At 40.3% G+C, this 26,694-nt stretch overlaps 3 protein-coding genes and 2 long non-coding RNA genes across 8 annotated transcripts; 2 read left to right on the top strand and 3 right to left on the bottom strand.

Annotated features, from left to right (window-relative positions):
* The first annotated feature begins 199 nt into the window (after positions 1-199).
* LOC135338428 (uncharacterized) lies at positions 200-1,899 on the top strand. The gene is made up of 2 exons (XR_010395493.1): positions 200-1,570; positions 1,630-1,899. It is a non-coding gene; the product is annotated as an uncharacterized LOC135338428 (long non-coding RNA).
* A 958-nt stretch (positions 1,900-2,857) lies between these two features.
* LOC135339260 (uncharacterized) lies at positions 2,858-4,362 on the bottom strand. The gene is made up of 2 exons (XR_010395969.1): positions 3,739-4,362; positions 2,858-3,329 (listed from the first exon to the last, which is right to left on the bottom strand). It is a non-coding gene; the product is annotated as an uncharacterized LOC135339260 (long non-coding RNA).
* Positions 4,363-5,616: 1,254 nt separating this feature from the next.
* Positions 5,617-8,408, top strand: LOC135338004 (uncharacterized). The gene is made up of 5 exons (XM_064534008.1): positions 5,617-5,877; positions 5,928-6,005; positions 6,391-7,044; positions 7,097-7,188; positions 7,893-8,408. Exons 1-5 carry the CDS (start codon positions 5,823-5,825, stop codon positions 8,271-8,273), a joined length of 1,260 nt encoding a protein of 419 aa, XP_064390078.1. The 5' UTR covers positions 5,617-5,822; the 3' UTR covers positions 8,274-8,408.
* A 224-nt stretch (positions 8,409-8,632) lies between these two features.
* Positions 8,633-10,835, bottom strand: LOC135338005 (uncharacterized). Its single transcript, XM_064534009.1, has 3 exons — positions 10,078-10,835; positions 9,644-9,885; positions 8,633-9,477 (listed from the first exon to the last, which is right to left on the bottom strand). Exons 1-3 carry the CDS (start codon positions 10,632-10,634, stop codon positions 9,128-9,130), a joined length of 1,149 nt encoding a protein of 382 aa, XP_064390079.1. The 5' UTR covers positions 10,635-10,835; the 3' UTR covers positions 8,633-9,127.
* A 278-nt stretch (positions 10,836-11,113) lies between these two features.
* LOC135338417 (long-chain-fatty-acid--CoA ligase ACSBG2-like) lies at positions 11,114-26,689 on the bottom strand. Of its 4 annotated transcripts, none has more exons than XM_064534538.1 (18): positions 26,501-26,689; positions 26,159-26,276; positions 25,046-25,189; positions 24,613-24,856; positions 23,841-23,929; positions 21,196-21,316; positions 19,090-19,170; positions 18,414-18,515; positions 17,885-17,932; positions 15,131-15,357; positions 14,646-14,768; positions 13,916-14,109; positions 13,617-13,726; positions 12,977-13,093; positions 12,560-12,755; positions 12,040-12,215; positions 11,758-11,812; positions 11,114-11,527 (listed from the first exon to the last, which is right to left on the bottom strand). In XM_064534538.1, the coding sequence occupies exons 2-18, from the start codon at positions 26,245-26,247 to the stop codon at positions 11,451-11,453; spliced, it is 2,193 nt and encodes a 730-aa protein (XP_064390608.1). In that variant the 5' UTR covers positions 26,248-26,276; positions 26,501-26,689; the 3' UTR covers positions 11,114-11,450. The 4 variants fall into 4 exon arrangements, with proteins under 4 accessions (XP_064390608.1, XP_064390607.1, XP_064390606.1 ...); XM_064534537.1 differs by having other exon boundaries at positions 25,046-25,222; XM_064534536.1 differs by having other exon boundaries at positions 14,652-14,768; positions 25,046-25,255.
* Positions 26,690-26,694: the final 5 nt, after the last annotated feature.

Consider the following 26,694-nt stretch of genomic DNA (forward strand, 5'->3'; position numbering starts at 1 on the left):
TATTGGATTTCTATCTCATTATTTCTACTACGCATGCGCAGAATGGTCCATGTGGTACAAAATAGTGTGATAATGATATTCATTTGCAAAATAATGAGGTGAAATTGATAATGACATAATGAGAAAAGCCGCCCGCCCGCATGCAATTAGAAAAACTTCAGGACCAGAAACCAGAGTGTCACTTGGAGTGGCCTAATGGTTATTCACTATCTATATAAAGCACAGTTGCACTGGATACTGGAAAACTTGACAGAATACTAGTGACAACTCATAAAATCCTAGATTTGCAATAATCTCAGTTACCCGCGAGGTTACTGGGGAATAAATTAGCCCTCATTAAGCGAGGCGTGGATGTTTATCGAGGTCATATGTGAAGTACATTGAAATCTACTTCCGTTTCCAATCCCTCTCTCCTACATCTATGGACTGACTAAGTAAGTAAGTGAGTAAGTAAGTGAGTAAGTTTCTTGCCCAGCATTTGCTCCAAGTACAGCCCTCTCCAGGACATTCTGCACAGGGTTTCCAAACGACTACAACCTGGATTACAAAGCGCTTCTTCAGATTTGCGATTGCTTCCACGAGGCAGATGACCTCTCAGTCTCTATTTCTCTTACCTAGACAATTCCGCCATCTTTAATGACTCAGCAATTGCAGATAGGCGTGGCTAAGAAACCGTGCGCCTAAAATCAGTGCAGTGCTTTTCCGGTTCCAGAGCCTGGAGGTGTTGCTTTTCTTCACACTGTTCAGTTCTAGCTCCCTTTCTCTGACAAGCATGCTATATGCACTGGCTATACATATCATGCTCTTAAAACGGCTGTCATTAATTTTAATACTGATTCACAAATTCAACATATCAAGCAATATTACTCAGTATAATTATTAGTCCAGAGATATTCGAGAAAATATCTGATTAGTCCTGTCTTCTCTTCTTGAACTTCTGTACTGCCTCTTGACGTTTCACTTGTATTGAAAAAGAAAGGGAATCCGACTAGAAAAACATTTGCAATGTGAAAAATTGCTAGGATTGGCCAGGGGAACCACAAAAAAGCGTGGAAACAAGAAATCCGACGAGAGCATAACTCCAATCCGTTACAACGTCATAAACATGTACAATACATAGTATATAGACTGTGTTCCAGATCCATCTCTACCAGCTTCATCCACCACATCATTCCATGCAGGTCACCAGTACGGTCCGTGCATGTTACTACGCATGGATGGACTGTGTGTACCTGTGCTCAACACTGCATGTATTAGGAACATCAATTCATCACAAATCATCATGATTATAATTATGCCCGCACAAAATGGATGTATAATAAATATATATAGGGATTGGTCATCACCCCACCAGTAAAAATTGCGTGGTATTATTATATTGGCCAGAAAAAAATGGAAAACTACAAGTACATGTGATTGACGTTGTAACGGATTGGAGTTATGCTCTCGTCGGATTTCTTGTTTCCACGCTTTTTTGTGGTTCCCCTGGCCAATCCTAGCAATTTTTCACATTGCAAATGTTTTTCTAGTCGGATATAGTAAGAAACAGAACTGGGATAGAAAGCTCCAGGTCAGTGCCACAGTGTTTTACTAACTCATTCATATGCCCCCCCCTCCCCACATACACAGTCATACTATTAGATCTTCATCGTACTATCAGTATGCTGGAAGAAATTTATGAAGCTGAAGAAGGAAGAGTTGATTGACTATTTTGGGCTACATATTAAAAAACGAAATGAAAGACTTTGTTACATGCAAAAGACCTGTACAGTTGTATAGCACCAGCTCTACCTCATGCAGTAGCAGCAGTAGCAGTTCATTATGCAGCTTATTATGGCAGTTTAACTTTATATGACTTGTGAAATGTTGATAATTTATTAAAATTTGGTATTAATAAAATGTCGTACAGAACATGTTACAGAGAATATTGATAATGGCTACAGTACTATCAGTCTATCTATGTTATCTAGTTCTTGTGCATACAAGCCCAGAGCTTGTATCAAATGTGAGAATGGACATGAACACAAGCAGTATTGTCTAAGTATTAATTAAAGTGTTGTTTCTGAGCTTCTCTCTTTCTTGTTGACTTTGAGAATCCCTCTCAGTATTTAACATGAGGCAGATTCTTGGGATGTCAACTTGCATCTGTCATCAATGACTTCTTTCAGAGTTAATAATGACTTGTTCTCTCTGTTATTTTTATTGCCATAGTTTGGAGGCAACAAAAGTAGAGGCAAAGTGATGCATTCCAATGACGTAGCGTGTCACAGATAGTTTCAAATTTTCTACCGTTGCCAATCTTTGGTTAATGCCACCCATGTATGGAATAAGTTACCAATTTCAGTTGTACAATCACAAGGACCTAGCTTTAAACAAAGTCATCTGTCATTAGTATAATTACAGTACTTAATTATTTCCGTTTGTTTTGTTCGTTGTGTGTGTATAATTATGTTATGGGAAGCACCTAGAGAGGACTACCTTTTGTGTAACCCTTTCCATGCATGTACTATATATGCATGGATAAAATTATTTCAGTTTGGAAATTCAATTAGTGACCTTAATTAGCTAAGGTCAAGTGGTTCTAGCCTCCTCTGCGTATCTCGTGAACTACTACATAATTATGTATGGAGCCGGAGCTATAATTAATTATAGCTCCAGCTTCTAGTTTGAAGTGTGAAGGAAGTCAATGCAGGATATAATTTTGGGAAAAATAATGAGCAATTGACGAGATTTTGTAGTTCTTTATAGTACACTTTTCTTCATTTCAAGACTTAACCTACCTGAGTATACATATGATAGTACACTTTTCTTCAAAAAATCATGCAGCCTTATAACCTATACGCAAGTGTACGTGGTATCGTATTTGTTGGATCATAAATTGCACTTCTCAAATGATACATCTCATCACTGAAAGTACATCTATTCAAAATCTATATATTAATATTTTGTTCAATGGTGATTCAGTCAGCCATTCACAGAGTGTTAAACAGCTGTCACAGCGTCTACGTAGAACGACTGATTCGCATTGCCTTGGCGAGCCCACATCTGAATAGGAACACCTGTGTTTCCACTCGGAATATCAATCACTAGACCAGTTCCTCTGGCATAATTCTGTATGACAGAATTGGAGTCACCACCATCAGGGACGAGTCTCCACAGTTGCTGCTGAGATGGCCGACCAAGACCGCCAATTTTGGTGGACAAACTGACTGTATCTCCATTCCTTGGATCAAGTGGGGCAGTAAGGAAAAGTGAGGGGTCAATTTTGTTCGCAATTGTGAAAACACCTGGGATTCCAGTGCTATCATTAAGTATCCACTGTTGGTTTTCTGAAATTAAACAGCAACAAATTATAATTTTATATACTGGTAACTATATAATAGTTAGACACTGTTTAGGAAGTTTCTACATGATTTAGAAGCCCAAAGGGCTGGTTGTAGTAACCCGAACGCAGTGACATTTTAGATCATAGCAACCATGAGTATTTAGCCAATCAAATTTGAATGTTCTTATCTAATCTTTGCTACATGATTTTCTAAGTGAAGTACATGATTTTCTATTGAAGTACATGATTTTCTATTGAAGTACATGATTTTCTAAATTGGATAGAACATTTCCTCTAACCAATCAGATTGCAGTATTTATGACAAACATGATCTAAAATATACATAATTAGTATTAATTGCAGAGTTTACTGACAGGCAGTGGCAGCTATTTTTATATTAAATGCTTAGTTACCAGAACCGCTAACGGGTTCAATCGAAACATTATCTCCCTCCGTTGGAAATCCATTTTGTGGAGACACAGCTTGACCCTGCCGGCGAGTTGCAACAAGGAGTGCCATGACTGTGCAGAGAATAATTTTTATACGGAACTTTAGCACTTGCTGTTACTGTTAAACAGTACTGGATGAAGGCATTTCAAACTATTTCCCTTTTATAGACAGACAATGACACAGAAATTCTTGTTAACAGTGATTCCTTTTAACATTGTAGATTTACCGTCAGCGTGATTAGCAATTGCAATAACAGGTTTCTTACTATGAAATTGGGTTAGACCACATACAAGAGACATACATGTACATGTAGATGACCTAAGTAATGTAGTACTTCCAATCCCATGCAAACAGTTCCTTTGAAAAGAGAACTATAGGAAGTTATTAGCTATACATGTTACTGTATACCACTCTATATAGATGCAGAACACTTAGCACTGTTTTTTCTGTGAATTGGGTTAGATCATGTAACCTTTGTACTTTATAAACAGCAAACATCCTCAGAAATGAAAGCACCGCAGGTGCTGATGCCTCGGTGGAGGTGCCAAAGCTACATAACATAAAACTACTAATAGCTAGCTTTTATACACACATTGAATCGAGGCTAACATTGATTATGATGAATTTTGCTGCATGCAATCATAGATACACGAAAGAAAGGGATAGGCAACACCCAGCACTTCCGTTGGATGAGGCGAGTTGCTAAAAAGGGGCGTGTAATGAGCAAAAAGGGGTGTGTGCACTCAAAATGTCAGTAAAGATATTAATAGTTTGTAGTATTATAGCAAACTGTGCTCTTGAGGAGACACCAGATACACTTAGACATAGGCTATTAATCTTTTAGAGCTACTATATGCAAGTGATGAGGAAGTGAGCTCCAAAGGGGGTGTCATTACACTCTACAAACCATAACAGGTCTGTTCCCAAGTCCTTCAAATGCCATCTCTTCGATCACACAATACAGATAAAGATACTTGTGTTCCACTTTCTAATACCTAAACTGTGTCTTAGAGCACTTCAAACTAGATTACCATGTACAGTAAGAGCAGGAGAGGTACGCAAACTTTCTGGACTTCGGACAAACGTTTCATGATGCTGCTACTACTTCACTGCATTGAGAGCTAGAAAATATGCTTTGTTCCATGCAGTTATAAACACACTTTAATTCTGTGAAACGTACATGTTATAAAATTATTTCATATTGGAGATATAGGTACATAAACTGACAAATCGGTGTTTTTTCACACAAATCAAGCTGAATAAAAGAAAGCTCGGCACTAACATAGCAACTGTAGCTATCAGTAGTGCTGGGTGTATGTGTGCATGATGCCTGATTGCTTTGAATTTCTCTTTTAGGCCCCCTACGAGAAAAATAAGCAGATATAGGGATCATTGTGTACTTTCTTGAGCGCAACTCGCCTCCAACCGGAGGGTGTGACGTCACACACTGCATTTACCTAGCATCACGTGAGGCGTTGCCTATCCCTTTCTTTCGTGTATCTATGATGCAATCAACCGAATAGTGGGTAATGATCGACCATGATTGTTGTTAAAAACGATCGATGCCAAAAGTTCAAGTCTAAAATTAATGGCTGCAAGTCAGCAGAGCCTTGCAGCTACCAATAGCTAGCGTTCTAGTGCAGAGCTAACTACTAAGTAGAGTAGTAACACTCGGTGAACAAGTTTTGCTACGGACTCTTCTGAAAAGGCTGCAATAGCATTCCAAGTAAGCAAAACTAGGCATAACTCGAGAACGAAGCATTATTTTGCAAATCCACGTATTAAAATCCAAGTAAACATGACTAGAAGCCTATAGAAACTCTTACTTGCACTTGATTCATCCTTGAGCTATGGCGTGCCGTTTGTATCAATATGAGTTGTTGACAATCATAGAGTGTGCGCATGTGTGTTTTGTGTGCGCATGCGCAAGCATGATTAAGCACATGTGGTGACAAGCATCTACCTCTCTTCTTTGCCTTGAGAGCAGTGTGCTATCTACCTCTCTTCTTTGCCTTGAGCAGTGTGCTATATAGATCTAGTATCAGTAATGGCGCGAGAGTTAGAGAGAAAAATCGAAATTGTAGAAGAAGAGTTTAAGAGAGGTAAGTTATGGAGTGCTATAAGCTAAGAATTTATCTTTTCCTGTTTGCAGGAGAACTCACTGAATTTGGGTATAGAAAACGAAAAATTGCACTTTCCAAAGAAGTCCTTACTAAGGAACTAGAAGAAGGTAATCTATTGTGGCCACATGCTATTCTGGCCTTTCTTGTGACCATAGTGTATTGTTTATAGTCCCAAACAGAATTCCTCTGGCACAGACAGTGATATTTGGTGCTAGTGAACTTGTCAAACCAATGCTCCCCCCCCTATACCAGGTGGGGATTAGACTTCCCTACCTAGGGTACTTAGAGTTGGATACAAGTTTAATCCCCAAGTAACCCCCATACTACTAAGAGGGTTTAGACCAAATAATAATTATGCTCAAAGGTAAGGTGATTAGATCAATGTGATTGGTCTAATCCCCACCTATCCCCGGTAGAGGGGGGGAGTGGTGGGTTATTAATTTGAAAAGTGCATATCATAGTAGTGTGAATATTGTCTTTGATTTCATGTAGGTGAAATTACGGAAGAGGGATTCAGAAGGAAGGTTGCTCGCTTGGACCAACAGAGTAATCCTGGACCCTCAAAAAGTGCTGAAGATATCGGAAAAGAGTTGAGTAATGTCAATCCCAGCATAAAGAGCAAAATTAGTGAATTGTTTAACAAAAAGGGCCCCAAGAAAGCCAGGGTTCCTGTAGTGACCCCAGAGGTTAAGGCTGGAGTTAGAAAGTTCCATCGCAAACAAGTCACAGCTGTTTGTGTGGACCAAAACACATTTGCGGTTCCCAATCAAAAATTAAGAGACTGTCTGGTAAAGGAAGGAAAAATAAAAGAATTTTATATCGGAAAAAATGAAAACGATTCTGAAGTTATGGAAAAGTTGTCTCTTATGTTTCCCAAATATTTACTCGAATATTTGAAGGTAACTGGCTCTAAGGATTTGATACCTGCTGATTTGTCTCAGTGTGGGTGTGTATTGGACATTGTCGATGGCGCCAATCTCTATGTTAGAGGTGAATTGAAAGAGAAAAATGTAAAGAATACTGGAGGAACACATATAATAAACTCGATTATTGTTGGGAATACTACCAGTAGCCAAGTCAGGGTCTCACATGAGCAGCCAAGAGTCTTGGCACAAGTAATCAAAGCACCCCAACACTTTGATACAGGTACATGTAGGCATTACTTTCGTATTATATAATTATAAAATTAATTTTTTAGATGTTCTTGTTGAAGAGCTACATGATGATGAGCTGTTCCATTTCTTTAGAGAGCATTCTAACAGTTATCAATCTGCAGAGAGGGCACCAGTGGTAAGAGTAATGGCACAATGATAGAAAATATTCAATTAATGCATGTATATAGAGTGCTTTTTACTAGAAAAGTGATGTGAGCTTGCTAGAGAGCCAAGGTTTCATCTAGTGGGGGGGTGAACCTTCCCCCCAACATTTTTGTATAATAATGACATCATCACATTAGTACTGTCTATGATGTGCAATATGTAACTAGATCTACTGTGATGCACTAGCATGTAATAGGGGGTGTGGACAACAAATGTGGGTGTGGCCAAACATTTTGCGGCATGCGTAAACCTTCCCCCCCCCAACTTTTAATCCTAGATGAAACCCTGAGAGCATAACTGTACATTAGACACTAGTTGATATAAGATGTACATGGGAAAAGTGCCTCAGAGCAGGTATAATACTATGGGACTACTTAGTATACCTGCAACTTACTTGTATTCCGTTGTCAAGTAATCGTATTGTAGTCAAGCCTCGAGGGCAAGGTTTGCGCATGCGCACTAGTATCTAGACACTGTTTTGTCGGTGTTGTCCATGTGATTTAGAAGCCCTCAGCCACTTGTAGTATACCCTCGCTACGCTCGGGGTACTAAATCAGTGCCTTTGGGCATGGTCACAGTCCTTAATCACATTTACTACAGATGCATGACCCTAAACTTTAACGTTAGGCTCCTTTTTCTCTCAGTATGTGCCTTGATGTATCTTTTTGCACACAGGACGAAGATCTCTTAGAGCAAGTTATTAAAAAAAGAAAAACTTTGCTGTACAAGGACTCGGAAGTGAGGCAGTGGCTTCGATGGCGACAGGCTGGTGATGAAACTGAATTGGAATCTATCATTGAACATAGAGATTATGTTGAAGTCTCTACAAAACAGATGGATGAGTTCTATGGCTTTAAAAAAACACGTTTCTCTCCAGGCACTCTAGAACTACCGTGCTGCAAATTGCTTGAATATTACATCAATCATCAAAAAAATAAATTTCCTGTTTTAAAGAAGTATGGTGAAGATTATGTAGTGATGACCACTGATAATGTAGATGCATTGTGTGCCTGGATTGTTGAACTTCGAAGTAACCCAAACTATGTCTTTAAATAAATACTGATGTCCGTTATTAATTTTTGGGTGTTCATTATTCTGAGCATCGATGGTGCTGTATCTATAACAATTCTTTGTACGCAATCACATTATAATTAGTCAAAATTAATAATTATATAAAAATTAATGCCATAATTACACAGGATGCAAGCAATAATTAACATTAAACATGAATGTATAGTCTCAAGCTCACTAAAAAAGGTATAGTGATATTATTGTTCGAGCAGCTCCTCAACAGCAGATAGAGTGTTAACATATATGTCGATACCATATTGCTCACTGTCAGCTACAGGATCAATCAGGGAGTTAAGGATCTCAATACAGTTTTCTGGTAACCCTATTCCAATGTGAGGTACATTAACACCGATTGAGTCAGGTACTGGAGTAACAATTAGATCTGAGTCTTCATCATCTACTCCATAGTCATCTGTAACAACGTTGGTGTCAGCAAAGTGCTGCTGTATCATTCCTTTGGTAAATAATTTTATTGGGGTATAGCCTGCAGTTTTACTAATGCAATGGTTATTCCAACCATTTATGAACGATTCCAATGCTTTGTTTATTTGAGGAATAAATACAAAATGCAAGGCATATAGATGAACAGCATTTAATGGATTCAACAGCTCACACCGCTCCATGTAGTGAAACAGACGGTGATACAATTGGGTTACTGCTAGGAATACCGTATAGCGCGAAATTTTCGAGGCACTTATATTTCGTGGATTGGCCTCTAAAAGCCATTTCGTTGCACAATGTTCGCGGAATGACTGCTTACCGGAAGCCACGCCTTTAGATCTTGCACGTTATAGCAGGTAAAGAACGATTTTCGTGGACTTAATTTTCGTGTAGGATTGCTAACCCACGAAATCCACGAAAATTAAGCCCCTCGAAAATTTCGCGCTATACGGTACATCACGCCACAATCTCTCTATCCTTTGATTATGGACACTTGCTCCAACAAGGACACTAGAGCGTTCCAACCCACGGTTAAGCAACATGAACTTAGCAACTTCAATATTTTCTAATCCCTGATCTGAACGGACACGAGACGGTATACTATATTGCTTTACCGCTTCTTTGAAGAGTTTAAGCACTGTTACAGCTTTATTGTTGTTACAACAGTGAAGGTACAGTACTAGTCTTGAGAAACCATCAATCGCTCCATGAATCACCATCCTCCATCGAATGAGCTTATGGTTTCCATCTGTACAGTATGCAAATTAGTATTATTATGTTGCATGTTTATAATATTTTTATGAGCACACTTAATATGTTGAGTTCTATAAACCTGATGTGAACTAATTAAATTAACGCACTGTTAATTGCATTTAAAAATGTTCATGCACTGGTAGTTACAAATACCAATGTACCAATGTGCCAGAGCGAATTTGGTCCTGGTACTGAGTAAATTCGGCGCTTTGTCTTCGATTTCCATCTCAAAGCAGAACCTATTGGGTCAATCTTATTGAGTGCTCTGCGGACACGATGACGTGGCACAGTAATACCGCGAGCCCTTAATGCACCAATTGTCATTCTTTCACCAATGTCAGGCATAGTCTCTTTCACTTTAACAATGTGATGCTCTAGTTCTTCTTCACTTATATCAGAATATCTAAGTAGAATATAATTATAATTATAATTATATTAATACATATAGACATTGATTATAGTATTAATTTTCAGTCAGACTCAGGCAACTTCAATTTTTCCTCTATAGAGAAAAATCGGCATGAATAATATTATAATTATGGATGACACAATAATTTTTATGTGTAATAATTATAAACACTATAATTATACTCACCGATTGATTTCTAAGATTCCAGTTTCTTTTCTTCTCCTATACAATGTCATTCTGCTGATGCCCAAAATCCTGGCAATATCTGACAAGGTAAAACCTAGTTCACGTAGGTACAGTATTTGTTCTGTATCAACATCAAATGGAGGTCGGCCTGGTTTATTAGGAAATTTAATTACTGTAGGTGAGGCAAAACTTCCTCCATCAGCATTATTCAATAGCAGGTCTAGATGTTCTCGCCAGTAACAAAGCTCAACAGTAGACACTTGATTATCAAGAGTAGTTAGGCGTTCGATGAGATAAGAGGAAACGTCACATTCGCAGTCTGACTGCACTATGTGATCACAAACCCGTCTTACAGTCAAAACTAAGTTTTCAAGACGTTCACAAATAAATTCAGCCTTCTCACGAGTCACAAAATCTGATTTGTTTCGCTCACAGTCCTTTAGAAACTTGGAAATCCTTGAAAATAATTCTTTCCACTCAGTAACACTATTATCATCATCCTGATTGTAGACAGACTCTTCACTATCACTACTATCAGACAGCAGAGCACAGGCCATCCTATAGGATTAATCCTTTCAGTATTCAGTACAGAGTTGGCTTGTTGTTTACTACGCCCCCCTCTACCATATGTGCAGTGGGGTGCGCATGCGCTTGTAACCATTTTCAGTCAAAATAAATTTGATACAAACGGCACGCCATATTGAGCAGCCGTAGCGGTCTACACACACGCACACAGACACAAACACACTACCGTATACCTCGCTTGCGCATGCGCACCGAGGCATAATGAGCACTATTATGTATAACTATGTAGGAAGTTTCTGGCTCAGATTAGAATGGCTATAATAATATTACAGAGTATACAGATGGGATAATAGTTACAAAAGGCATCCCAGATCTAGAGTAGTGTTAGACAATTCATACAATCCTCAACATCGTAGCAAAGGTTATAATTAGTAAGATTATAGCGCAAATCATTTAGATCTACACACGCACACCTCCTCAACCGAAGTGTTGTTCTGCATACACACAAACCTTCTGAACACAAATTGACACAGTCATGTAATTAAAACAGAACTGAAGAGGTAGGTACAAAACCGTTTTGAGTTAATTAGGAGAGACTTAAACAGCATGACACACATTACACCAATGTTCAAGGGCCTGGAATTGAGCTAACAGCAGGCATACCTATACAGACACTAGGTTGTGGAACATAATTATATGCAGCTCTCAACAATTGACACCAGCAAACACTATACACAGTGTGCACTATACAAAAAATGAACCTAAAATAAGAGTAGAATGACTATCAACCCAATAATGAAAAATAATAATGACAGTGAATAACGTAAACACAAAAGCTACACAGTTATTCATGTTAGATAGAATGCATCAATACAGTCTGCATACTTCATCATAATCACTGACCGCTTCAGCTTGAGTGTGGGGGCTGCATGTAATTATCAGAAAGTATCCTACGTGAAACATTACTTTCAATTTCTATAACAGTAGAAGTTTCACACCCTTAACAGTCAAGAATTATAGTTACACTACAGTATTTAACATAATAAGCTTTTACAGATAGTCGAGTAAAAATTAATTAATAAATAGGATAGTGTTAAAAGCATGCATGCATGTACACATGTAGTATGAACAACCAGTATACATGTCATTACTTACTCAACTCCCCTCCAGCTATTGAGAAGTCGTTGTCTAGTATTGACCACTTGGCAATCTGTGAATGACAATTGTAATAATAATTATAATAATTATATAGGTGCAACTAACTATACATGACGCACACAAATTAATACTATACGTACTTATTGCATTGAAATTAATATAATTTATGCAAAAGATAGCTACGTACATGACTGTACATGCATGTGCATACAGGGAGGGTTCAATTTATCATCAATCATATGATGAATATCTGGTCCTACAAATAATGTAGCCAACCACCTTTGAGATCTTTGAGGAAGCCTTTTTGTTGACATTATCCACTGCTTTCTGTATCATCCTGAGTACCTTGTGATCTCCCTCACCTCGGTCAATAATGTCCCCCACAGTTGCTGAAGAACTGCCAACCTTTTGACAGCAGGCCAAGGCTGCCGGGGTGAGTCGGTCCGTGGGGAGACCTGAGAGGGGTGGGGTTAATAATGTCATGTGGAAATTAACTGCACATCAGCGGGTGTAACAATAGCCACGCAGTTACAGAAGGTTTAGTGAATTTCAATTTAAAATACCAACTGATTCAGAACTTAATAGCCAGCGAGTAATTATGCTGAGTGCCTCAAAAATGTGTGGAGTTCAAAAGTGGGTCGACCACTACTCACGTAAATGTTACACAAAATCAGCAGCCAACATCAATAAACCCTTGAAAATTTAATTTCTAAACAGTATTTCCAGTACAATTACAATAACTACATTATAAACTAAATTTCATAGTAAACGACAACCACCACACACAACATACTCGTACCTGTAGTATTATCGACCTCCACTTTGAGAGTGAGCAGACAAGTGAGAAACTTCCTCTGATCTCCTATCAAGATAGCGTTGCTTACCATGGGCAGGGCTTGTTTAATCAGGCTCTCTATAGGCACGGGGGCAACTTTCTCGCCCCCTGCTGTGATAATGAGCTCTTTCTTACGACCAGTGATGTACAAGTAGCCATCCTGTACAGATAGAGGGAAGTACCATCATAATTCACACCCTGCCTGCATGACCGTTCATGAACAAATATGAAGGCCAGGTACATTGTACATGTGTATCCAGTCATTGTCATGGTAAACAACATAGTTAGAAACAGTTACTGTGCTAACGCATTTTGCCAATTAAATAATGCATCTTTTCTCCATGCAGGGACTTTGCTCTACACGTGCACACATGCATGTACCTCACTGACGTATCCAATGTCACCTGACCTCAACCAACCATCGTGGGTCAGGGTGTTTTGCGTTAGTTCGGGGAGACCAAGATATCCCATGAAAACGTGGCGACCACGTAGCAGCACCTGGAGGGAGGGGGAGGGATCAGTAGAACAGGGATCAATGGAACAAGCAGATTTACTATTTTGAAGAGGACCGATTTACTCCTTTTCAATATGTATATAAATAAAACATAACCCGTTGCACATCCACAAATCAAAAATGGTTTAAAGCATACTTGTAGATACATGTACCGTACAGCGGGAAATTTTCGTAAGGTGCATTATTCTAGGGCAAACAGAAGACGCGAAAACTGGGAGAAACTCCCACGCTATTATTTCACATGCAAAGCTATTGGTGGGTTTGGTTTCCTAGCATTGAAATGCAAATAATTATTATAACTCACGAACATTTCTACTGAGGGCTCTGAAGCCAAATAGCGAAAATTTCCCGCTATACGGTATGTGCTCAATTTTTAACAGTTCAGTAGGCACACGCACACACACACACACACGTACGCACACACAGATTATTGTATGCCGCTGGCTGAGGCATAACTACGTATCTGTAGTCTCCTGTGGCATACATACATACATATGTGTAACACACCTCCCCTGTTCCTTCTTTGTCAGGCCGGTCTATCTTGATCTCCCCACCCTCAAATTTACGCCCCACTGAGCAGTAGCGGATACGATCAGTTGTCGTCACTGTGGTGGGTCCTGTACGTGTGGGGGCCAAATAAACTCTCCAAACAGACGATTGGATTGTTACTCTTGTACAGTATGCAGAGGCTATCACACAATTATTCTTCCACCGATGGAAATTTTAAACAAAGCCAGGTATTAAATTGTAAGTACAGCAATAAACAATTAGCCACTGTGCAGCATTGACAAACTCCACCTACATACCAGAAGTCTCGCTCATGCCGTATAGTTCGTGCAGTGGAATATCGACACTCATGAAGTAGCTGAGAGTGTCCTCGTTAGTGGGGGCAGCCCCTGTCATCGGAAAGTGACAACGATCTAGCCCCAGGGCTTCTCGTACCTTTTTGAAGAAGAACATGCTAGCCAGTGACCAACCAAACGGCTTGCTGGATTTATCACTGCAGGAAGATTTAAGATGCCAGTTTAAAAGTTTATCATTTCCACAGAAACAGAACATGCACATATGTACAGTAGAACCTCAATTATCTGGCTTGGTAGTTTTCTCCAAAAATGGGTGTTCCCTTGATATGCGCATGTGCTGTTTCCATGGACACATGCGCCCACGTGCACTAAATTTGCACAAATAAGTGGGTGGATCACGAACGTGGTTTATATTCGATTATGTATCTGGATAATCGAGGTTCTACTGTATCATGAAGTAATTATAATACTGGCAATCTACTGATACGTACCTGATACATGTAATACATTTAAGTACCATAATTATACAGCGGGTAAATAGAAAAAACAAGCCGCAAAAACTTCCTTCATAAAATTACGTGGGTTTTTAACACTAATTTGCGAAGCAAAACATTAATTTTAATTAGACTATCAAAAATTACCTGCTATACGGCAATAATTATTATTGGTGTGAGTCTGCATGACTATTTTCTAGGAGGACAGGCTGGCATACATGTGAAAATACACCACTCGCCCTGACTGTTTCCGGAGGTTGGCCTTCAGTCCGAGTCCCTTGGCCCACGAGGCCACCTTTGCCTTGAAGCCGCTCGTATTCATGGAAACCAACTGCATGCTCTCAGCTATCTTCTCCCAGACTCTATAGGGAGGGAACAAAAACAATAAATAGGTGTACGTAGCTCCAAGATAATTATTGAAGTGGGCCAGTTATTTTTTTAGGGTTAACTCCGTCATTGAAGTTAAGGAACACAACTATTCTTAGTAAACAGACTAATTAACGGTAAAGTTTTACGTTCCTGTTCCTAGAACAATTACACATACTCTAAAGCGCATGCGCACTATCACCCATGCAATATAGGTACCAGGCCTTCTTTTCGACTTAGTGTTCAATAAGAGAAAAGTCGGGCCGAGAACGAGGCTAACTACAGAGTAGATAAGGAACAATACATTTACGCACAAAGTGATCTATGTTGTGATCATTTCAACCACCACCCCACGTACCTTGGTACCCCCAGGAATATGGTTGGACGGACCTCTTTCATTGTGTTCAACAGTGACCCCTTGAGAGCGTCAGGCTGTGCAAACCAACAGGTCCCCGCTGTTGCTATGGGGAGGTAGACATCCAATAGTTGAGGTGCCACGTGTGATAGTGGCAGGTAGCTGATCATGTGCTCCTCTCCGCTGGTGAAGTTCACATAGGAGAGGATACGCCGACACATCCATGTGAGCTGTAAGGGGGCGGGTGTATGTAAGTATGTGTGAGTGTATGAGGGTGTGTGAGGGGTGGGTGTATGTGAGTGTGTGTGAGTTGTTAGGGGTGGATGCATGAGGGTGTGTGTGAGCTGTGAAGGGTGGGTGTATGAGGATGTGTGAGGAGTGGGTGTATGTGAGTGTGTGTGTGAGGGGTGGGTGTATTATGTAACGGGCACAGAAAGCATTCATTGAAAGAGTATCAATGAAAGTACCTAGTGTTGAATACATGCCTGGTGGAGGCATGAAGCTACATGTACATGTACTAGCATACATTTGCACACAGGAAATTAATGGTAAGAAATGTTATGCCTTAATTGATATGTGCACATCAAGGATAATAACATTAATCATCTCATTCACATGACATTGAACTGTACGCTCAAGTTACACACACTGGTGATTCATACATGTATGTATACATCTGCATGTACGTCTGCAGATATGTTAATTTTAATAACGAGTGGTACAAGCTGCGCTGTGCTAATGCCTCTCGCCGTTGTTTTGCTTTCGTTCAAAAACTATTAGAAGAGGTGAAGAGGTATATTAATGTTGACAGTCATTATAGGAGAGGAGCTGAATGGCAGAAGCCTATATCTGATGGCTTGATGAATAATCTTCAACGACTGAAGCAACTGCAAATGGCCTGTAGCCAAACAGTGGGAGCGGAGTATATTAAAGCACAGACAGTAGTATAGCACAGACAGTAGTATAGCACAGACAGTACTACAGTTTATTGCTTTTTAATAAGTGCTGACATCAGCGTTTTACATTCAAATTGCACAGGAAGCGACTCATCACTGACTGTGCACATATTTCCCACCTACTACACTTTTGCCATGTAGTCTAGTGGGGTTTAACTGCCATAAATTGGCACCTCAGGGCTACAAGGGAAAATATGGCTCATAAATTGGCACCTCAAGCATATGCAGCAAAAATAAAATTAATGATGAATGCATGGAAATGTCTTGCATGAGAAACAAAATGTCATGAAAATATAGAGGCAGAGGGTGCAGTCTGTAGACTAGTTCATCAAAAATTCTGCTGTGTGCTTGCAGAAGGAGCTGCTTTAGAGACACTCTGGGAGAGGGCTAGGGCTCAGGCTGAGCCTTGCTCACTAGCACTAGTACTGCACGCACTGCACTAGGCCTGTTCAGCTTCTGTATTTAAATAAAAAGAAGCCACTTTAGTAATAATATAGGAGTGGCTATTTTAAGCTTACCTTTGCTTGCCTACTAGCCTGGCATAGCTGAAGAGAGCTGGTCTAGACACCGTCTAGAGCTAGCTGTGTTGTTTCTTCTGGCTGGTTGCTGCGCAGTAAGTGGAGGGAGGGGCTGACTAATGGAACAGAGAGGGGGAGTGGCTCTGTACCGGTCGCTTTGAGGGAGGGGCTGGCCATATTCTGTCCAGGCTGCGCAAGGATTTGAGTGTGGACAGCAGCCCTGGTGTGAACGAGCTATCTTTTCCTAGTTGTCTTCTTGTTTAAATAGTGTTGCTATGTGATAGTCATGCAGCTTGATGCATAGCAACCAGTAAGCCAATCAGATGGGACATAATTATATCAATTAATGCACAGTGCCTCGGGGTTTATGACAGTAAACCACACCTCCCCCTCGGGCTTACGCCCTCGTAGTCGGGAGGTTTTACTGTCATAAACCCCTCTACACTGCAGGCACTCGTGCAGTTACTGGCACAGACTCGTGATAATCTTCAGTATCCATAGGCTAATATCATAATATCTAAACAAGCAGAGAAAAGACTTGTGCATGTACATGCATGTATCTATTGTTACCAGACTTGTGTACATGCATCTATTGTTACTATAATTTATGGTATATCATTGTGGCTTACTGAAAAAGAACTAAGTTCGTTCAACCTTGTGGAAAAACCTAATTTGATTATCAGTTTCACTTGCCACTGGGTTCTTTAATACATGTGAGATGAGCGCGCATGCGCATTACATCCAGGAGTAATTATTAAAGTGGTGTTTGCAAAGAGATCAAGTTCACAAATGGCTACTATAGGTAGCTGCTTAACAGATCTTTTCTGACTCTTGTAGCAAACAAAAAGCTGGCGCTTTAGTGCAAGGCTAACTCATAATAATAATTATGTTGAATAGAAAGTTTGTGCGAACGGATGATGCTATGAAAGATTCTGAAGAGACTGCAACAGCTAGCCTTCAATGTGAGTCAAACTAGCCATAACTCGAGAAGAAGCTTTAGTTTGCTAATCCACGAATCAAAATCCAAGAGAACGTGGCTAGAAGCCTATAGAAGCTATTAGTTTTTGTCGCATTGCAATCGTACGTTGAGCATGCAGTTACGTTGAGCAGTTACAGCTGGAACAGACACAGTCAGCTTTACTGCATCCCTTGTGCGGCTACGCCTCGAGGCATCATTATGTTGAATAAGTTAACATGCATCAGGTGTTGACAATAAACCAATACACAATACTGTAATAACGAGACAACAATGACTGCCATTAGAGTACATGTATACTACTCACATTGTCGTGACTCAGCATAACACCTTTGGATTTGCCCGAGGTGCCAGACTGTGTGTGTGTGTGTGTGTGTGTGTGTGTGTGTGTGTGTGTGTGTGTGTGTGTGTGTGTGTGTGTGCGCGTGTGTTAACGTACAGGGAATAATATAATTATTTGGGAGCTATACATGTAAATGTACATATAGGCTTCAAAATGTGAAGGTCATTGGGTGAAGAAAGGGAGTCTCGATTTCTCTCATGTCAATTCCTATGTGATTAACTGCAATTAACTAACACAATGAACAAACTTAATAAACTTGTACGTATACATAGTAATCGGTCAATTTGTGTATCAATATTGATTTGTATGCTCCTGTGATCCCACGCATTACATGTACATGTACGGCAGTGTGTTTAGAAGGGAATTAAATACGAAATGATGTAATGTTTAATTGCTAACTCTAAAGAATAATTATTACATGTGATCTTTATTATTGTATAGCATCATTTATAATTTTAAAGACGTATTTCCAATAACGGTAACTGTGACTCACAGTGAATATGACAGAGCAGCACTTGTTAGGTTGCAGCACGTCCATCCGTTGCCTGAGTCGTGCCTCTGAGGTACGGGAGCCGAGGTTCATTGCTTGACGCCACTGCACAGGGACAGAGCTACTACTATAGCTGGAATACACTGTGTGTATATGACTACCTAAACATGCAAGCATGAGAACACAGCCTCTAGAAATTAATTTATTTACCGTCCTCTGGGCTTAATTTGTTGAAGGTACGTACTGTACTATATATTACATACAAAACTAGCATTAATCTGGGGCATTTTCCAAGCTACCTTCTAAATTAATAGACTGCACAGGGTGTCATACAGGATTTTGAAGTAGAGGGGGGAAATGAGAAAAGTAACCAGAAAATGTTGCTAAAAAAAGGTAAACTGTTATTTCAATACCCAGCTATGGACACTCAGTCATAATTGAAAGGGGGGATATCCCCCCTTCCCCCCCCCTGTATGACACCCTGCTGCATGTCGTCCATGTTGACAGTTCAACGTAACATTTTAGGATCATGTTTAGATTGCTGCATGATTGGTTGGTCTCACTGTTTTGTTAAGAATGCAAACTTTTCCGAGGCATTGTACAAGCTAGCCACCATATCAGATCAGATTCTTTAGTTCGTTAACGTACGGCATAAAACCACTGTGACACAGTAACTCACGTCAAAGACACTGTTTGTTGGTTCTCTCACTTCTTTTGTGTACTGAATAATGGCCTTGAGATCCGGTAGTTGGTCACGAATCTGTGTGTGTGTGAGAGGTGGGTGGGTGTGGTGTGTGTGGGGGTGCGGTGAATGTTGTATTGCATGTCATGATGTGTACGTGTGTACAAGAAAAGACACTCTGAATGAGAGTTGGATACAGTACCTGGGTTTAATCCAGGGTAAAAAACAGAACTACAAAGTACGAAATTAATGATAATTATAATGACAGCACCGGCCGCGGGTGCATTATATATTTTAGGTTGGGAATCTGGGCTGGTGAAACGAGTGGGAACTGATCGACCATGATAGTTATTAAAAAGGATGCCAAAAGTTCAAAGTCCATAGTAGTTAATGGCTGCTGTTTTTTCAGTCTCTTTTCTCACTCTTGCAGCTATACTACTAGCTAGGGTTCTAGTGCAGAGCTACCTACTACATGTAGGTAGTATAGCTAAGTATATCAACAGATTTTGCTATGCACGAGGAAATCCGCGGGAAGTCCTTAGAAACCCGACACACCGCTGATTCTGGATCACTGGACCCTTTATATAGAACAGTCCAGATGAAGAAATTATTGTGAGAACAAGTCTCATGAAGTTTCACCTGTTACGAGCTTTCTTGTACCTTTTTACCTGCTGCCATTAGAAGAGTTCGTTCTAAAACCTAGTTAAATGCGTAATTCACATTTTGAAATGTGTCATACATGTGCATGGTATCAATGATAATGATTATGTCACCCTACACAACTTTTTTTTGTAGACTGCCTCGAAGTTACTGTTCCATAGAAAGGACAAAAGACAAGGAAAAGTGAAAGCGTTCAGACCAAAACGAATAAACTCGCACCTTAATTTTAGTCCCACCAATTACCACTTCTCATAATAGACTTAATTAGTAGATTTACGCCTATTACTGATGTGTTTCCTCATGTTCTCATTATTCTTCTACATTCATCGACATTGCAGCCTTTTCAGAAGAGTGCGTAGTCAAACTTGTTCACCGAGTGTTGCTACTCTACTTAGTAGTTAGCTCTACACTAGAACGCTAGCTCTACACTAGAACGCTAGCTGCAAGAATGAGAAGAGAGCTGCAAGGTTCTGCTGATGCAGCCATTAATTTTAGACTTGAACTTTTGGCATCGATTGTTTTTAACAACAATCATGGTCGATCATTACCCACTCTTTGAGTTTGTATGCAGCAAAATTAATAATGCAAAAAATTTATGTTTATCATAGTTATGATACTGAATGTATTAGTAGCTTTATGTTATAGCTTTGGCATCTCCACCGAAGCATCAGCAGCACCCGCGGTGCTTCCATTGTAATAGCATAGATAGAAGAGAAAGGGATTGGCAATGGAATCCACTTCCGTACGTACCATCTGTATTTCGCCTCGAGGCTTAATTACTTCTAACGTGAGAGTCTAAACATGAATAATTCATGAGAATTGTTTTTGCTGTCTGTAAAAAAGTCTACATCAGTTCTACTGCTAAACAGCAATTTCACCTCATTTGTGTGGCCATTTGGGACATAGCACACTACTTAGTAACACAACCTTAGCTATATCATAGGTGCTATAGGAACACAAGTATGAAAAAGCCTCTGACGTGTCGACAGAGGCTCTATGTACCTCTAGCTACTTCATGAAAATCAAGATTATATTTTATTCATTTCTAACTACCACCAGGGGGCATGTGTTTAAGTGCTGGAGGGGTCTTTGAGAAGTAGGCATTAGACACAATAAGTTTCCAAGGTTTTGCGGGAGTTTTAGGGGGAAACACGGATGGTTTCAGGCCCATCTGTACGTAACACTTAATTCAGTACCTAGAACTTCATCTCAAAACACATGCAGTGGAACCCTTTCTACCAGACACAATTGTGGGACCAGGTTAATTATACCAGGAGCTGATGGCCTTTGTTGACTGGTACACATGCATATACAGTTTATTTAGGACCTGGCCTTTATTTCAAAGTTGGTTTTCTTCAGAGGTGGCTATTAAAAGGGGCTCCACTGTATTGTGCAGTACTTAGGTAGCCCACTTTTTACTGTATTTTATGCAAAAATTCTTACTCGTAATATTTTCTGCAGTTGTGTGTCATTCTCCAGAATAATGATGTTGGCTTTACAAATCAGTGCAGCGTTGTGACAAGCATCAGCCGTGCTTGTGAGATACAGGCCTACCGAGAGACCACTGTGTGTGTGTGTGTGTGTGTGTGTGTGTGTGTGTGTGTGTGTGTGTGTGTGTGTGTGTGTGTGTGTGTGTGTGTTTTGAGAGAGTATATACAAAAGGTACAGTTGGGGGATGTTGGCTGTACATTCGTCATCCTACCATACACTCAACACAGAATGCTCAACCAGTGGAAACCTATCTATGTTTTAATCTAGGTTAATTTATACATAGTCTATCGCAGTGTCTACATTATTTTTGTAAAGCTCTTCAGTAATAGTTAATTAAGGGACTACAGAAACAAAAGAAGAACAAAAGAGCAAACAATACAACCATACAGGTATAAAAAACAGACAGACGCCCGACCTTGAGCGTTGAGAATATATGATGGGTTAGAGTCTTTAACGGTGCACCAACCCTCCCCATTTATCTGTTGCATTCAGATTAACATACGACTAGTATACTAAATAATTATGTATTAGTTAATGTACAGTGTAGAGGGGTTTATGACAGTAAACCTCCCGACTACGAGGGCGTAAGCCCGAGGGGGAGGTGTGGTTTACTGTCATAAACCCCGAGGCACTGTACATTAATTGATATATGTCCCATCTGATTGGCTGACTGGTTGCTATGCATCAAGCTGCATGACTACCACATAGCAACACTATTCAAACAAGAAGACAACTAGGAAAAGATAGCTCGTTCACACCAGGGCTGCTGTCTACACTCAAATCCTTGCGCAGCCTGGACAGAATATGAGCAGCCAGCCCCTCCCTCAAAGCGAACGGTACAGAGCCACTCCCCCTATCTGTTCAATTATTAGTCAGCCCCTCCCTCCACTTACTGCGCAGCAACCAGCCAGAAGAAACAACACAGCTAGCTCTAGACAGTGTCTAGACCAGCTCTCTTCAGCTATGCCAGGCTAGTAGGCAAGCAAAGGTAAGCTTAAAATAGCCACTCCTATATTATTACTAAACTGGCTTCTTTTTATTTAAATACAGAAGCTGAACAGGCCTAGTGCAGTGCGTGCAGTACTAGTGCTAGTGAGCAAGGCTCAGCCTGAGCCCTAGCCCTCTCCCAGAGTGTCTCTAAAGCAGCTCTTTCTGCAAGCACACAGCAGAATTTTTGATGAACTAGTCTACAGACTACACCCTCTGTCTCTATGTTTTCATTTATGACATTTTGTTTCTCATGCAAGACATTTTCATTCATCGAAAACACCATTAATTTATTTTTACTGCATATGCTTGAGGTGCCAATTTATGAGCCATATTTTCCCTTGTAGCCCTGAGGTGCCAATTTATGACAGTTAAACCCCACTAGACTACATAGCAAAAGTGTAGTAGGTGGGAAATATTGTAAGTTATTCACTTGGGGCCATGCTGATTGTAAGCTATATTCACATTTGAGGTAATGTTGACATAAAGTATAAAACTTATTTTGGACTTGATAATAGTATTGGTTGCTGTAATACTTTAACCATAGACAGAAGAGTAAGAGGGATTGGTAATGGAAGCAGTTCACGTGATCATTTTACACTGAATCTGCAGTAAAACCTCAAAAACTATCTGCGTTACGCCCTATAAACGAGGCTATTTTGCCGGGTAACTCGCTCAAAATAAGAAAGTTGTGTTTTCTCGAGACATAATCTTTTTCAGCAATTTATAACACGCCCAGGCTGTGAGCCACGTGTAGTACTTACTAATGACTGACCACACCCAGTAAAAAGGGACATTCCACTAAAGTTTTAGGCAAACAGCTGCTATTTGTATTGCTAAAACGTGTAAGCGTGCTGGTTATAACTGCTAAAATAGATATAGACCTTTAAATATGAGTGAGTTGCACAGACTGAGCATATTTGCTTGTGGTATATATGCACTGTGTGTAGAAATAGGCCATCAGCTTGGCCTAGCCGGACCACGCCCATCTACAGCTTTAGCTTGTTGACACAGCCTTGATTAAACCCTGGGTAAAGAGGATATTACACAAGGGTACTTCCGTTACCAATTCCTCTTCCTCTTCATCTATGCTTTAACTTAGCCTGCACGGCTGTGTACTTGTGTAAACTGTACTGACCTGGAGGCTAAGGTACAGGCCTGTATTGTCTGGGCCAGGTTTGTGGCGGTAGTATCTGATAATGGGGATGGGTCTATCTAGGTGGCAAGCACAAACAATCTAATTTTGGTTCCACCAGGCATTACTTAGTCAAAATAGATAGATAGTAGTGTGTGTGTGTGTGTGTGTGTGTGTGTGTGTGTGTGTGTGTGTGTGTGTGTGTGTGTGTGTGTGTGTGTGTGTGTGTGTGTGTGTGTGTGTAAGCTCTCTAAAGTACATTTGGCTTGCAGAGCAGATGTTGATTTGAATGCAAATTAGTTCACAGTGAAAATATACATTGTTATTACTAAACGTCATATACAAACGTTAAAGCTAACATCTTATGTTATTATGGGGGTGCAGTGCTATATAGTTAAAAGTACTAACACTATGCATAAAGCCGGCGCCTATAATAGTATATACTGACAGTCCACTCAATAAGCCATGCACTCACCCGGCCATGATGGCAGCCAGACAGCTGATGTGCCACTCGGGAGAGTTGAAGCCAAGGATACACACACCGTGATGAGGTTCTAGTCCGAGCTGTGTATGTGTGTGTAGTTTTTTTTTTATATATTTCGACCTGACTATGTTTGTGGATACCCTTGAGCAGCGTACCACAAACTGTTTTGATAACACACGGAGTCCATTGAAGCTATAATGGACAAACACTCAGTCACACAATGGCCTCTATAGAGGAGCTACAAATGCTCTCATGCACTAACTTACAGTGGGAATTAACACTCTACAAAAGTGACTGCCCAAAAATAATAATGTACACAACCTCTCTACATGCATAATTGTTGGTATAATCTGTTATGACGCCATTTGATCACTATACTTATATCACTAGACGGCACTGATGTGACAGCCTCTCTTATAAAGGTTTCAAGTGTCTGCCCCTAAATAGTTTTATTCCGAGGTTCCACAACCTTGGGTACTGGTTCTATTCATGAGGCTTAAACAACATTCATTGGACGACCCACACATAAGGTAAACAAACAAATACAGTAAACTAATTAACAATTGTGACAGCTACATGTGTACATGCATGCAGTTATCCCATTCTCACTGCACATGCACCTACTTAAAACATAATTAGTATGATATAAATGCAAGAAACAGTGCCAAAACAAGCACACACACACACACGCACACACACGCACACGCACACACGCACGCACACACACGCACACGCACACACGCACGCACACACACCCTCCCACCTCAATCATAGCCTTGGCCATACACATACACTCCTCCTGGTACTTCCTGTAAGTCCACTTCTGCCACTCCCCCTGCCTCTTAACAGCCAACGCTGTGTGCTCCCCATATGCTAACACTGTTCGTTCAAGCAAGCTGGTCACAGTCTCTGCTGGTTCAGAGGAGGCTCCACTCTCACTGAATCTGGTCTTAACTAGTTTATCCGGTTGGCTGGACCAGAAGTCTGAGTGTAGGGGTACGTGGTGACTGTGTGTGTGTGTTAGGGGGTGATCTTTAGGTCTCTGACAGTGGAACCTCTTACAATGGGCAATCATTAACAACATTATAAATGTCTCCTTTTGTACAATGGACAAAGTGACAGGAGCTATAATTTTGTATTGTGATATGTAGCCTCATCATGTCCCTAGGCTAGTAGGCTCACTCCCTGATTTGTACCTTGGTTTGTGAATGCTGAACCCGTCCTCCCCTCCGCCCAATAACCCGTCAGCCAGGTTATCAACACTGCCCATCTCTAGAGCACCACGATGCACCAGCGTTGATCTCATCAGTTCCTCTACACTGTCCTCACTGGCGCCATTACTGTGGGATAGCGTGTCCTCACTGGCACCATTACTGTGGGATAGAGTATCCTCACTGGCACCATTACTGTGGGATAGGGTCAAGAGAGTATTATATAGTGGTTATACAATAATTGATGGTGGTGTTAGTTCCAGAAATAGTTGAGAGGTGCCTTGAATTGGGACATATTATAAAAGGTGCTACTGTGCACTTAAGTTGTAATTATGCTCACATCAAATGCACCAATAAGCAGTGCACTTCCTCTTATGGCTACCCTTGAAGAAGGACGACAGTGATACATACATCATCAACAAAAACCACCGGGAATAGTGGGCAAAACTTACTCCCCTGTAATTATAAGGGGGTGGTTCCACTATACACCTCTGATAAAGGACTCTCACTCTGAAAGCAGGATTATAATTGTTGGCATTGCCTTTAGAAAGGACAACCTCGATCCATACATACAATGTATGTAAGCTCAATGACATTGCCACCAGCTAGTGCCCTCAGTAATTACAGTTTAACTAAAATAATGTGTATAGTGACAATACGCATATTTGTGCCACAACAGAAACAATACAGTCATGGGCCAAACTATTGTTACAGTAGCACATGACAATCAATCAATGCACTGTTATTCATTTCAATAGGCTACGTACATGCTTTATAGAGGTGCTCAATTTAAGGAAAACAAAAGCTATAGCATTGGACCCCTGAGAGGTTGATTACCACTTGACATGCTAAATGCTAGCACAGTTCCACATAAGATGGGGTAAAAGCATGTTACAATTGTGCTAACATGCACGCACCTACTCGCCAAATTTTCGAGGGCCATAAAAATTATTATTTCATTTGCATTACCGGCCAAATTCACAACTATAATGTTCGATTTTCAGGTCAATCTGCAATTATGTGCCTCGAAAATTTGGTGCTATACAATATTTTGTTCACACTAGTCAAAGTTAACTATTAGTACATTACAACGCTGACCTCTGATTCAACTGGTCCTCAGACTTGCTGAGCTCATTCTCTGCTGTTGCAGAGTCATCCATTGGTGAGGTGGAGCTGTCTTCAGCCATTTCCAGTAACGGTATTATAGATAAAGTGACTGTATTACAAGAGATCAGTAGTCTATAAATCACCTCAATTTAATAGACAGTCTTATGCAATGCAAATGCAATAATGGACTGGTATTGTGTGTCAATTAGATTTCATACAGCTAGTCTACACGTACACACACCAGTCAATTTCAAGGTGCAGTTAGCTAGCTAGCTAGCTCTAGCAGATTCTAGCTCAAAAAACCTCATAAATAGAGGCAATTTATTAAAACACCTGTATTAAAGTGACTTTCAAGCAGCTTGATTTATCCCTGTGTAGTCTCCTCTCTCTTTCTTTGCCAGCTAGAGCGATCGAGCTATGGAGTTATTAAATTCACGTGGAGAGATCGCTCATGAATAATAGTTCGCCTGGCTTTGCACACTCTGATGGATATTGATATTGAGAGTGGAGACAGCTTGTCTAGTGGT

Source organism: Halichondria panicea, chromosome 7, assembly GCF_963675165.1.
Source record: "Halichondria panicea chromosome 7, odHalPani1.1, whole genome shotgun sequence".
Lineage (NCBI taxonomy): Eukaryota > Metazoa > Porifera > Demospongiae > Suberitida > Halichondriidae > Halichondria > Halichondria panicea.